General features: G+C 42.1%; 1 protein-coding gene across 7 annotated transcripts in view; it reads left to right on the top strand.

The window, feature by feature from the left end:
• LOC122563664 (dyslexia-associated protein KIAA0319-like protein) overlaps window positions 1-14,657 on the top strand; it is a 114,924-nt gene that overhangs the window by 55,072 nt on the left and 45,195 nt on the right. For all 7 annotated transcript variants that reach the window (XM_043717701.2, XM_043717700.2, XM_087976848.1 and 4 more), the window contains 2 exons: window positions 1,890-1,982; window positions 2,769-2,901. In XM_043717701.2, the coding sequence (XP_043573636.2) occupies window positions 1,890-1,982; window positions 2,769-2,901 (226 nt within the window). The remainder of the gene's footprint in view (window positions 1-1,889; window positions 1,983-2,768; window positions 2,902-14,657) is intronic.

The following is a 14,657-nucleotide window of genomic DNA, read 5'->3' as shown; positions in this document are numbered from 1 at the left end:
AATTACGATCAAATAACATCTATAGCAGTGATAATTAACTTTACCAACTTTAGAGAGTCATTTTCGCAGATGTAATCATTTATTGGAGTTTTACGAGACCTTTTCTTTCTACTTTTATTTATCCTAAACTCCTCTCTCTCTCTTCCCTTTGTTTTATTTTCTGTACATGATTTCAAATTGGATTAAGGTGTATCTTTTGCCTAGCTCTTTAAGGATACTTGAATCAGATTGTATAAGGAACCACACCATTTCTTGCCACAGAAACCGAGAAGATAGGAGCAAGAGGAGCACATCCAAAACTCACTTGCTACATCATTCATTATCATGGCTGATCATCTAGCCCAATGCTCAAATGCCTCCTCCCAAAGTCCTTGATCCCTTGAGCTACAAGAGCAATATCTACTACCTTCCTGAAAAACATGTTTTCGTCTCAACCACTTGTGTGGTCATGAATTTCTCAGGCTCACCACTCTGGTTGAAGAAATTCCTCCTCATCTCAGTTTGAAAAGGTTTACCCCTTATCCTTAAACCATCACCCCAGGTTCTTGACTTAACGACCATCGGGAATATCCTTCCTGCATCTAACCTGTCTTGTCCTGATTGTGTCTCATTCTGTCACGATCTTCCAAATGCTGTGCTATCAAATCCTTGTGAATAGACTGTAGCATCTTGTTCACTACCGGTGTCAGACTCCCTTGTCTGTAATTCTGTTTTCTATCTACCCCCTTTTTTAAATCGTGGGGTGACATTAGTTACCCTCCAGTCTGTAGGAAGTGTTCAGGAATCTAAAGAACTTAGATGAACACAAACGCATCCACCCTTTCCAGGGCAACTTCCTTAAGTACTCTGGCATGTAAATTATCAGGCCCTAGGGATTTACTAGCCTTCAATCATATGAATTTTTCCAACACCATTTCAACAATAAGGCAGATCTGTTTCCGTTCCTCCCTGTTCACATGGATCGTAGATCTCCTGTAGAGAATGCTTTGCTTTGGCTCTCTCTCAATTTAGAGGCTTTGAGATTAGTGCAAGAGCAAAAGTCCACAAAGTCTACAGAAAACTGCAAATGCAATGTTCAGTTTGTCATTGACTGCTGAATCTACGCCATTGTGACAAAGCATGAAATCATGTCTGTTTCTTTTGAATTTTTGAAGTTGTGCACCTGTAGTTTTCAAACATAAATCCATTTAATTTTATTTTTGGGTTTATTCTTGGAATATGAACAACACTGGCAAGGTCAGCACTTATTGCCTATCCCTTATTGGACTCAAGTAGGTATTGAGTATGGCATTGTGCATATTGCCTTGTCACTTGAATAGTTCTAAAATTAGTTTATATTTGGAATACTGAGAAATATGATTCTTTACTTACTTGCATTCTAAGTCTTTGAAGGTTATCAAGAAATCTAGGTTTGTTGCATTGTTCAAGCTATGTTGACAATTGTCAATGCTACATAATTTGGAGATGCTGGTGTTGGACTGGGGTGTTCAAAGTTAAAAATCACACAACCCCAGATTATAGTCCAACAGGTTTAATTGGAAGCACACTAGCTTTCGGAGTGTCGCTGCTTCATCAGGTGATAGTGAAGGGCTCAATCCTAACACACAAAATTTATAGCAAAAATTTGCAGTGTGATGTAGCTGAAATTGTACATTGAAAAATTGATTGTCTGTTGAGTCTTTCATCTGTTTGAATACCGTGATAGTTTCACTTCTTTAATGTGTAAATCACAAAACCTTATTTTTTAAAAGTTGCATTCTCAGGTTAGCTGTTAACAATGAGTGATAGCTAGACAATATGTTGATGAGTGATTAAGGTTTTGTGGCTGTTGTTTCAGCAAATTAAACTACTTTTTTTTTAAAAGAAATGATAACTGGTTTATTTTACAGCACCTCGTGTCAATCAATTTCCAGTGGCTATTGTATCTCCAAAATTCCAAGAGATCTCACTGCCTACAACATCTACTTTTATTGATGGAAGCCGTAAGTTTTATAGATTGACTTAATATAGTACAGATGCTGTATTTGGTGATAGAATTTTGCAAAAGCTTTTCTTTTTCAAATCTTGAAATTTGCAAATAAACCTCCTACCACCTGGCAGGACAAGGATAGTAGATGCACCCACCTCCAAGTTCTCCTCTGCGTGCTATCCTGCTGGGAGCTGTGATGCTGTTTCTTCACTGTTATTTTGGTCCAGGTTCTGAAATTCTGTTCCAAGTAGCATTGTGGGTGTTTGTACATCCCAAGGACCACAGTTCAAGAAGGCAACCAATTACCACTTTCTCTGGGCAATTGGGGATAGTAAATCAATGCTGACCAAACCCACTTGCCATGAATGAATTCTTAATAATTCAATGTAAGAGTTGAGTCATCTGAATCTTGTGTTGCTTTAAACATTGTTTTACTATTAATAAAAGTAAATTAGATAGCGGTTAGCAAAGTGTTATGTGAGAAACATTACACCTTCAAATATGCCTTCAGATGACAATAACCAGTGGGTTGACATTGTAACATTCAGCATTTATATGTGAATAATTACAGCTTATTTCTTGCTTTCTCGAAAATTTTACTTTGAACTTTTTGGTTCAAAGGATTTGCTTAATGACCTATCTGCTCGGATCAGTGTTGCAATTAACTGTTTTTCTGGAATTGCTGTTAAACTTCATTTGTGTGTTACTGTGTTTTATAATGTGTTGCAGTACTATTAAGAAGTTTTGCCATAATGCAGCTGTCAAACTAAAGTACAAATAAATACTGTTCTATTTCCAGAAAGTACTGATGATGATAAAATTGTAAGTTACCAATGGGAGGAGGAGAAGGGTCCTTTGCGAGAAGAGAAAGTATCTGCAAACACACCGATCCTGAAACTGATTAACTTGGTTCCAGGCAATTACACATTCAGGTACACAAAAATGTAACTAGGCCTGTGTGCGTGGAATAGATGAAGATGGTTAGTATAAATTACTCGCTCTCACTGATGTGGAACACTATATCTGATGTGTGCTTCAAACACTAGCTCTGGCAAATAAGAGATTTTCTTTTCCCAACATTGGCTGTTTGATTTTATTCTTGATTTCTGGCACTTTTGTCTGACAACATCCAGTTAAACAGGAAGTACTGCAATATTTGCCAAATTTAGGTGTGTCAGATTGATCTGAAATTGTACTGAATGTATTTCTCCATTTGCTTATATAATTGCACCTCAGGCGTTGCTTTAAATTTCATTGTGTATTTTGTTTTTACTACTTTTACTCCTTTATTGTATCCAATCCTGATTTTGATTCAATAGCCAGAGATTGGCAGGCAGCGTACTTTCTGTGCCGGTTTTACATTATGTACCTGTACTTAAACTGCAGCTTTGGAAGATTTGTATAGCACTGTTTGAAGAGTTGCTCTGTATTTGAATAGTTGGCTTTGAGGACTCATTATGTGAGGACTACAGATGCAAACCTATAATCTAGTGTGTGATTAACTTGTCAACTGAAGTTTTTCCATAGAATAATTACATTGGATGTATTTATTCATGTAAAAATATATCTGAATGATGTAAACCTGAGTCAACCAGAATTCTGTCATATTGTTTCTAATCCTGTCATCCCTAGGAAACGCAAGAATAGTAAATAGATCAGTAATGGGATGCTGTTAATGAATTTCAGTTGCTCTGTGTTCTTAACAAAACTGTTTTATTTTCAATCTGGACAAGAGGTCACAAAATGGCATTTATTGTCTGTTCTTTGATTAACCAGAGATATACTGCAATCCTTATCATGTTTGTGTCTGCCTGGTGATAGACAACTGTGTGGCTTATTAAAGGATCAACCATATAGCATTGGAATCACAGAAGAAAGATAGGGTAGAGATGGAGATTTCAAAACTTTAAATTATGGGATTTGGGATTCCTAATAATCAGCACACTGTACCTGTCATGGCTGGGGGAAGAAAGTAATGGGCTTAAGTATGCAGAACCAAGAATGAATGAATGAATGGATGTACTCTGATAGGAGAATCTGTTGAATAATCATCAATAGATTAATTATGTGAACAAAGCTGACAACTGACTGCTTTGTCATTGTTATTTTTACACACTCACAATTTGAAGTTCACTAATGGGTCAAAATATGGATTCTGCTAATGTAATCAGGTGAAATGAACTACAATAATAAACTGAGATTAGTTTGGTGCTGGAAAAGCACAGCAGGTCAGCCAGCATCTGAGGAGCAGGAAAATCGACGTTTCGGGCAAAAGCCCTTCATCAGGAATGAGGCTGGGAGCCTCGGGTCAAGAGATAAATGGAAGGGGGATGGGGCTGGGGAGAAGGTAGCTGAGAGTGGAATAGGTGGATGGAGGTGGGGATGAAGGTGATAGGCCTGAGAGGAGAGTGGAGTGGATAGGTGGGAAGGAAGATTGACAGATTGGACAGGTCATGAGGATGGTGCTGAGCTGGAAGGTTGAAACTGGGGTAAGATGAGGGAGGGGATATGAGGAAACTGGTGAAGTCCACATTGATGCCATGAGGTTGAAGGGTCCAGAGGCGGAAGATGAGGCGTTCTTCCTCCAGGCTTCAGGTGATAAGAAGAGAGTGGTGGTGGAGGAGGCCCAGGACCTGCGTGTCCTCAGCAGAGTGGGAGGGGGAGTTGCAATGTTCAGCCATGGGTGGGGTTGATTGGTGCGGTGTCCCGAAGAGGTTTTCTGAAGCGCTCTGCGAGAAGGCATCCGGTCTCCCAATGTAGAGGAGACTGTTTCGGGAGCAACAGACACAGTAAATGACATTTGTGGAGGTGCAGGTGAAACTTCAATGGATGTGGAAGGCTCCTTTGGGGCTTTTGATGGAGGTGATGTGGGAGGTGTGGGCGCAGGTTTTGCAATTCCTGCTGTGGCAGGGGAAGGTGTCAGGAGGGGAGAGTGGGTTGTTAGGGGGCATGGACCTGACCAGGTAGTTGCGGAGGGAATGGTCTTTACAGAAAGCAGACAGGGGTGAGGAGGGAAATATATCTCTGGTGGTGGGGTTAGTTTGTAGCTGGTGGAAATGGCAGAGGATGGTGCAATGAATGCAGAGATTGGTGGGGTAGAAGGTGAGGACTGTGGGGGTGTTCCCTTATTTCCATATTCTCCATCTCTGCTGCATCTGCTCCCAGGAGGACTAGTTCCACCACAAAACACACAAGATGGCCTCCTTCTTTAAAGTTAAAAATCACACCACACCATGTTATAGTCCAACAGGTTTAATTGAAAGCACTAGCTTTCAGAGCGCTGCTCCTTCATCAGATTTTTAACTTTGTACACCCCAGTCCAATGCCGGCATCTCCAAATCCTTCTTTAAAGACCGCAATTTCCCCTCCGACGTGGTTGGTGATGCCCTCCAGCGCATCTCATCCACGTCCCGCACCTCTGCTGTCCTTCCCCACCCTTCCAACTGCAGTCGGGACAGAACCCCCTGGTCCTCACCTTCCACCCCATCAACCTCCACATACATCACATTATCCTCTGCCATTTCCGCCAGCTACAAACTGACCCCATCACCAGAGATATATTTCCCTCCCCACCTCTCTCCGCTTTCCGTAAAGACCGTTCTCTCCGCAATCACCTGGTCATATCCATACCCCCTAACAATCCACCCTCCCTTCCTGGCACCTTCCCCTGCCACTGCAGGAATTGCAAAACCTGCGCCCACACTTCCCTAATCACCTCCGTCCAAGGCCCCAAAGGAGCCTTCCACATCTATTTAAGTTTCACTCTCTCATCCACCCATGACATTTACTGTAGCCATTGCTCCTGATGCGGTCTCCTCTACATTGGGGAGACCTGACACCTACTCGCAGAGCGCTTCAGAGAAACATCTCCGGGACACCTGCACTAATCAACCCCACCTGTGGCTAAATATTTCAACTTCCCCTCACACTCTGCCAAGGACATGCAGGTCCTGGGACTCCTCCATCACCACTCCCTAACCACCCAATGTCTGCAGGTAAAACGCCTCATCTTCCACCTCTGAACCTTTCAACCCTATGGCATCAATGTGGACTTTACAAGTTTCCTCATTTTCCCCTCCCCTAACCTTACCCTAGTTTCAACCTTCTAGCTCAGCACCATCCTCATGACCTGCCCCATCTGTCAATCTTCCTTCCCACCTATCCACTTCATCCTCCACTTTGACCTATCACCTTCACTCCCACCTTCATCCACCCCCTTCCCATTTATCTCCCAGCCCCATTCCTGATGAAGGTCTTTTGCCCGAATCTCTGATTTTCCTGCTTCTCGGATGCTGCCTGACCTGCTGCGCTTTTCCAGCACCACTCTAATCTTGACTCTGATCTCCAGCATCTGCAGTCCTCACTGTCGCCTACAATAATAAACTGAACCAGTAAAGTAAAATTGTTAATTGATAGCACACAGCTTGTGGAAATTTAGCCTTAATTTGACTTTTGATCAGCCAGTCATCATCTATATGAAAATTACTGCTGAATAATTTTATTTGGTATTGTTGCATATAGTTGGCGTTCCCAGATCTGTTAATTTACCTCAGCATCAATTAACTGCTTTCTCAGAAAATAGTCCCAGTAATGCAGTAAAGTTTAACCTGTTTGCTAGCTCACTGTTTTTTGTGATGAAGTATTATTATTTCCTAGTCTGGAAATATCTGGCTGAAAACTCAAAACTCTGGCAATGTTTGTGCAAAACTTTCATCCAGATTAAAACAACTGCCTTTCCTTTTCACATTTCAGTGAAGTTTCAAGGTAGATCAAAAATCTATATTGTAGCAAATAATACAAGTGTGTGCAAAGCTAATGGTCCCAAAATTCAAAATTGTCTTTAAAAAAAAAAAATCAATTTGAGCTTTTGGTATTGTGATTTCACCAGTAAAACACTCATTAGATACTAATGGATGAGGAAGCCTTCTGGATTACTTAACTTTCAAAACAATGGTTGTTTTTTACATGAAACAGGGACAAAAAGCTTTGTTACTTAAAACTGAATATAGAATTCAGTTGGCTTTTAGGAATGGAGAATCATCACACAAGGACTTCAAGACCTCAATCAGTGGCTGTTTTAAAAAATACATTCTATCCTATGTGTAGAATCCTTCAATTTTATGTCATTACAGGGTTTTTAAAAAAAAAAGAAAACTATATTGAAGTTGGATAATTGAAAGTATTTGAAACAGTTCAGGTGAAGGAACTGGCAAATGCAGAACATATGTACTTCACTGTTGAAAGAAAAGAATTGTGTAGGAAATATGAAAATGAGATAAGGCTGAGGATTAATATTGCAGTTTAACTAACACAAACTGGAGAGTGGAAAAATGGGGAAAGAAACAGGACAGTCATCCCCTGGAATTCATTCTGTCATTCAGTAAAATTATGCTAATCTGCACCCCAATCCATTGACCTGCCTTTAATCCAAATATTTATACTTGGCTAACAAAAGTGTCTCAGTGTCAGTGTTGAAAGTTTTTCTTTGCCCATAATCCAGTCTTTTGGGAGAGAGCATTCCAGATTTTGACAAAATTATGAAAGGAAACAGACAGCAGAGTGGCTCAGTGGTTAGTACTGCTGCCTCAGTGCCAGGGAACTGGGTTCAATTCCACCCTTGGATGACTTTCTGTCTGGAGTTTGCACATTCTCCCTATGTTTGCACAGGTTTCCTTAGGGCGCTCCAGTTTCCTCCCACAGTCCAAGGATATGCAGGCTAGGCGGATTAGCGAGGGGAAATGCAGAGTTACAGGGATAGGGTATGGGTGGGAATGCTTTTTGGAGACTCTAAGTCATAGAGTCATAGAGATGTACAGCATGGAAACAGACCCTTCGGACCAACATGTCCATGCCGATCAGATATCCCAACCCAATCCAGTCCCACTTGCCAGCACCCGGCCCATATCCCTCCAAACCCTTCTTATTCATATACCCATCCAAATGCCTCATAAATGTTGCAATTGTACCAGCCTCCACCACTTCCTCTGGCAACTCATTCCATATGCGTACCACCTTCTGCATGAAAAAGTTGCCCCTTAGGTTTCTTTTGTATCTTTCCCCTCTCACCCTAAACCTATGCCCTCTAGTTCTGGACTCCCCGGTCCCAGGGAAAAGACTTTTTGTCTGTTTATCCTATCCATGTCCCTCATAATTTTGTAAACCTCTATAAGGTCACCCCTCAGCCTCCGACGCTCCAGGGAAAACAGCCCCAGCCTGTTCAGCCTCTCCCTGTAGCTCAAATCCTCCAACCCTGGCAACATCCTTGTAAATCTTTTCTGAACCCTTTCAAGTTTCACAACATCTTTCCAATAGGAAGGAGACCAGAATTGCACGCAATATTCCAACAGTGGCCTAACCAATGTCCTGTACAGTCGCAACATGACCTCCCAACTCCTGTACTTAATACTCTGATCAATAAAGCATACCAAACGCCTTCTTCACTATCCGATCTACCTGTGATTCCACTTTCAAGGAGACCAAACCTGCACTCCAAGGTCTGTTTGTTCAGCAACACTCCCTAGGACCTTACAATTAAGTGTATAAGTCCTGCTAAGATGTGCTTTCCCAAAATGCAGCACCTCGCATTTATCTGAATTAAACTCTATCTGCCACTTCTCAGCCCATTGGCCCATCTGGTCCAGATCCTGTTGTAATCTGAGGTAACCCTCTTCGCTGTCCACTACACCTCCAATTTTGGTGTCATCTGCAAACTTACTAACTGTACCTCTTATGCTCGCATCCAAATCATTTATGTAAATGACAAGAAGTAGAGGGCCCAGCACCGATCCTTGTGGCACTTCACTTGTCACAGGCCTCCAGTCTGAAAAACAACCCTCCAGCACCACCCTCTGTCTTTCACCTTTGAGCCAGTTCTGTAACCAAATGGCTAGTTCTCCCTGTATTCCATGAGATCTAACCTTGCTAATCAGTCTCCCATGGGGAACCTTGTCGAATGCCTTACTGAAGTCCATATAGATCACATCTACCACTCTGCCCTCATCAATTTTCTTTGTTACTGCTTCAAAAAACTCAATTAAGTTTGTGAGACATGATTTCCCATGCACAAAGCCATGTTGGCTATCCCTAATCAGTCCTTGCCTTTCCAAAAACATGTACATCCTGTCCCTCAGGATTCCCTCCGACAACTTGCCCACCACTGAGGTCAGGCTCACCGGTTTATAGTTCCCTGGCTTGTCTTTACCGCCCTTCTTAAACAGTGGCACCATGTTTGCCAACCTCCAGTCTTCTAGCACCTCACCTGTGACTATCGATGATACAAATATCTCAGAAAGAGGCCCAGCAATCACTTCTCGAGCTTCCCACAGAATTCTCGGTACACCTGATCAGGTCCTGGGGATTTATCCACCTTTAACCGTTTCAAGACATCCAGCACTTCCTCCTCTGTAATCTGGACATTTTGCAAGATGTCACCATCTATTTCCCTACAGTCTATATCTTCCATATCCTTTTCCACAGTAAATACTGATGCAAAATATTCATTTAGTATCTCTGCCGTTTTCTGCGACTCCACACAAAGGCCGCCTTGCTGATCTTTGAGGGGCCCTATTCTCTCCCGAGTTACCCTTTTGTTCTCAATATATTTGTAAAAACCCTTTGAATTCTCCTTAATTCTATTTGCCAAAGCTATCTCATGTCCCTGTTTTGCCCTCCTGATTTCCCTCTTAAGTATACTCCTACTGCCTTTATACTCTTCTAAAGGATTCACTCAATCTATCCTGTCTACACCTGACATATGCTTCCTTCTTTTTCTTAACCAAACCCTCAATTTCTTTAGTCATCCAGCATTCCCTATACCTACCAGTCTTCCCTTTCACCCTGATAGGAATACACTTTCTATGGATTCTTGTTGTCTCATTTTTGAAGGCTTCCCATTTTCCAGCCATCCCTTTACCTGCGAAAAATTGGCCTTTCTCCAATTTAGAACTTCAACTTTTAGATCTGGTCTATCCTTTTCCAGCACTATTTTAAAACGAATAGAATTATGGTAGCTGGCCCCATAGTGCTCCCCCACTGACACCTCCGTCACCTGCCCTGCCTAATTTCCCAAGAGTAGGTCAAGTTTTGCACCTTCTCTAGTATGTGTATCCACATACTGAATCAGAAAGTTGTCTTGTACGCACTTAACAAATTCCTCTCCATCTAAACCTTTGACACTATGACGGTCCCAGTCGATGTTTGGAAAGTTAAAATCCCCGACCATAACTACCCTATTATTCTTACAAATAGCTGAGATCTCCTTACAAGTTTGTTTCTCAATTTCCCTCTGACTATTGGGGGTCTATAATACAATCCCAATAAGGTGATCATCCCTTTCTTATTTCTCAGTTCCACCCAAATAACTTCCCTGGATGTATTTCCGGGAATATCCTCCCTCAGCACAGCTGTAATGCTATCCCTTATCAAAAATGCCACTCTCCCTCCTCTCCTGCCTCCCTTTCTATCCTTCTTGTAGCATTTGTATCCTGGAACATTAAGCTGCCAGTCCTGCCTATCCCTGAGCCATGTTTCTGTAATTGCTATGATATCCCAGTCCCATGTTCCGAACCGTGCCCTGAGTTCATCTTCCTTCCCTGTTAGGTCCCTTGCATTGAAATAAATGCAGTTTAATTTATTAGTCCTACCTTGTCCCTGCCTGCGCTGACTGTTTGATTCACTTCTGTTCTCAACTGTACCAGTCTCAGATTGATCTCTTTCCTCACTATCTCCCTGGGTTTCCCCCAACCCCCCTCTCACCTTACTAGTTTAAATCCTCCCAAGCAGTTCTAGCAAATTTCCCTGCCAGTATATTAGTCCCCTTCCAATTTAGGTTCAATCCGTCCTTCTTGAACAGGTCACTTCTTCTACCCCAAAAGAGATTCCAATGATCCAAAAATGTGAATCCTTCTCCCATACACCAGCTCCTCAGCCATGCATTCATCTGCTCTATCCTCCTATTCCTGCCCTCATTAGCTCGTAGCAGTGGGAGTAATCCAGGTATTACTACCCTTGAGGACCTCCTTTTTAAATTTCTGCCTAACTCTCTGTAATCTCCCTTCAGAATCTCAACCTTTTCCCTTCCTATATCGTTGGTTCCAATGTGGACAATGCCCTCTTGCTGGCCCCTCTTCCTCTGTGAGAACATCCTGCACCCTCTCTGAGACATCCTTGATCCTGGCACCAGGGAAGCAACACACCATTCTGCTTTTTCTCTGCTGGCCACAGAAACGTCTGTCTGTACCTCGGACTAGAGAATCCCCTAACATAGTTGATCTCTTGGAACCCGACGTCCCCCTCGTTGCATTAGAATCAGTCTCAATACCAGAAACTTGGCTGTTTGTGCTACGTTCCCCTGAGAATCCATCACCCCCTACATTTTCCAAAACAGCGTACCTGTTTGAAATGGGTATATCCACCAAAGACTCTTGCACTAGCTGCCTACCTCTCTTATCCTTCCTGGAGTTAACCCATCTATGTGACTGTATCTGAGACTTCCCCCCCCCCCCTTCCTATAACTGCCATCCATCACATACTGTTGCTGTTGCTAGTTCCTCATCGCTTCTATCTGTCTCTTCAACTGATCCACTCGATCTGATAAGATTTGCATCCCAACAGCATTTGTGGCAGATACAATCCGCAGTAACTCTTAAACTCTCTATAAACTCCCACATCTGACAAGAAGTACATATCACTGCAAAGGCCATTTTTGCTCCTTCACAATCTACAGACCCAGAAAATAGCACCGTCTTATTCCTCTACAAAACAGTGCACCAGGTTAAATTAATAGCTGTGGCTTATATTTTAAGTTTAATCAAGAGACTTGGCTCCAAGAACATACAATCAAGAAAGAACCCACTGTACTCACTAATACAGCCTTTCTCTTGGACAGACTTAAAACAACAATTAACTTATCTGATTCTGTGTTGTGAACTTCACCCAAACCGGTTCCTCCAAGATAAGTTGTGAAATTCACTGTTTGTTAATTTTCCCAGATGCACTCCGATGTCCAGCAATACATGAATTCAAAAACAACAAAGGCAGTAACTGTGCAGGGTCTCTCTCTCTCCCTCTCTCTCTCTCTCTCCTCACCATGTGCGTCTTTTGTCTGCTCTTCTCCCTTTCTTCCAAAGTTCCAAAACAATGTAACAGCATATACAACAGTAGTTGCTGCTCCTGGAATGCAAGGAAATCAACTCCAGCACCTAAAATACCTCAAAAAAAGGAGCGGCTCTTACAGCTAGAAATTTTTCCCGTCCACCATCTTGGAATACCCATAGAGATGTACAGCATCGAAGCAGACCCTTTCGTCCATGCCAACCAGATATCCCGACCCAATCTAGTCCCACCTGCCAGCACCCAGCCCATATCCCTCCAAACCCTTCCTATTCATATACCCATCCAAATGCCTTAAATGTTGCAATTGTACCAGTCTCCACCACTTCCTCTGGCAGCTCATTAGTTGCCCCATAGATCTCTTTTATATCTTTCCCCTCTCACCCTAAACGTATGCCCTCCACTTCTGACTCCCTGACCAATGGGCCGAATGGCCTGCTTCCACACTGTGGAGATTCTATGATTCTATAAAATCAAGAGACACCTTTTTGCACTCAGTGGCCTCATTATAAAATTATGTCCTTTGTTTGGAATCATCTCATAAGAAATAGTATCCTAGAAGATAACCATATTTTAACAAAATCAAAGTCCATACTTTTAGTTCTAGCACTATATTTTGGCCCTTAATAACTTAATAACCATCACCTACTCCCTAATTCAGTTGTCTCAGGCACACCTTCAGACCATATTTAATGCTGAGATTCCCCTTTTTCTTTTGAATAGGTCACGTTGTATACAAAATTTTAAAAAATACAAACTGACCGGATGCTTTTACTCTGTATGTTGAAGTTCCAAATGCCCCTATCCAGTTTCTTCGAATGTGTTCCTTACTTTGTGAAACAGTCAGATATTGCCCACCAATTTCAGTTTGGAGATTTTTAATTCTGCAGCATCTGTTTTCAAACCGCAATATCGATCCTTAGCCACATCTCGTTTTCATGTTTCATTGAATATACATTATCCTGTCATGACTTATTTTCAGTGTAGCACTCAATAATATTTCTGTTGAATTCACTTTGAATTTTTTCCAATTGTTTTTAATAAGAATGATATATCTAATGCCTCACCAAGAGCAAGAGTTTCTGACACTCAGGTTCCTTTTCCTACTCCTGATCTTTTTAGCTTTTCAAACTAAAGGGCAACATTTATCTTCTTTAGCCAGAGAAATTTTATAACCTTCCTGCACTAGAATACACATGACATAGATGAGCAGCATCACTGAAAACAAGTTTCATGTTCCATCACCTTCCTAATAATGGAAATCTCAAAGCACCATGTTTACTTTCAATGCTTTGTCTGTCTGAATAATATCCCCTCGCTTGGGATTTTTCAAGGTGTAATCAACTGTAGTAACGTAACAAAAACTATATTTGGAAATTGTGCAGCTGAAGGTAGGTGAAGCAGTTCCAGTGAAGGCACTGGCAAATGCAAAACATACTTAGCATAACTCCACCACTCCTGAGAGAGTAAAATTACATAGGAAATATGATACTTGTTCAGGTGCCCAGCCAATTCACCTATTTAATTTGACTCTCACAATTCCTCCATTTCTGTCTTGAAGCTACTGCATTCTTTTGTGAAGATCTAGTTTAACAAATAGCAACGAGGCTCAGATTTGCTGATGCAAAATGACATTGGCCAATTGGCTGGTTTCTAATCCAGTGTACTTCAGTTTAGAGTAGTGTAGCTTTTATGTCATTTCTACCATATACACCTGATACAGTAAAAATGAGACCGCATTCCTCCAGGACTGAGGGTGCGACATTGACGGCACAAACGTACACCGCATAAATGCGTAAGTGCAAAACATACATGTTTTGTAAGAATGATAAATAATAGGCATTTTTCGAGCAGCAATTTGAAGTCGTGCAAAGAATTTCAGATGGGGAAGAGTCCAATCATGCTGTCAAGGAGTCAGATGGCTTGGGGAAGAAACTGTTGCACAGTCTGGCCGTGAGAGACCGAATGCTCTGGTATCTTCCGCCAGATGGCAGGAGGGAGAAGAGTTTAAGTGAGGGGTGTGTGGGATTTTCCACAATGCAATTATCCTTTTGGATGCAGCATGTGGTGTAAATGTCTGTAATGGAGAGAAGAGAGACCCTGATGATTCTCTCAGCTGTCCTCTCTATCCAGTGTAGGGTCTTACGTTCCGAGATGGTGAAACTTCCGAACCAAGCAGTGATACAGCAGCTCAGGGTACTCTCAATGAACCCTCTGTTAAATGTGGTGAGGATTGGGGGATGGGAGGTGGGCTTTCCTCAGCCTGCGCAGAAAGTAGAGACACTGCTGGGCTTTCTTGGCTATGGAACTAGTGCTGAGGGACCAGGTGGGATTCTCCGCCGGGTGTACGCCAAGAAATTTAGTGCTTCTCCTGGTGTCCATGGGGGAGCCCATTGATGTCCAGTGGAGAGTGGTCACTCCATGCCATCCTGAAGTCAACAACCATCTCTTTCGTCTTGTCCACGTTCAGAGACAGGTTGTTAGCTCTGCACTAGTCCGTTAGCTGTTGCACCTCCTCTCATTATTCTGACATGTCATTTGTGCTGATGAGACCCACTATAGTTGTATCATCAGCAAA

This window comes from Chiloscyllium plagiosum, unplaced genomic scaffold, assembly GCF_037043375.1.
Source record: "Chiloscyllium plagiosum isolate Xiang-an unplaced genomic scaffold, Cpla_swu_hap1 HiC_scaffold_30, whole genome shotgun sequence".
Classification (NCBI taxonomy): domain Eukaryota; kingdom Metazoa; phylum Chordata; class Chondrichthyes; order Orectolobiformes; family Hemiscylliidae; genus Chiloscyllium; species Chiloscyllium plagiosum.
Note: the sequence above shows the minus strand (reverse complement) of the source record. Positions and strands in the feature narration are given on the sequence as shown.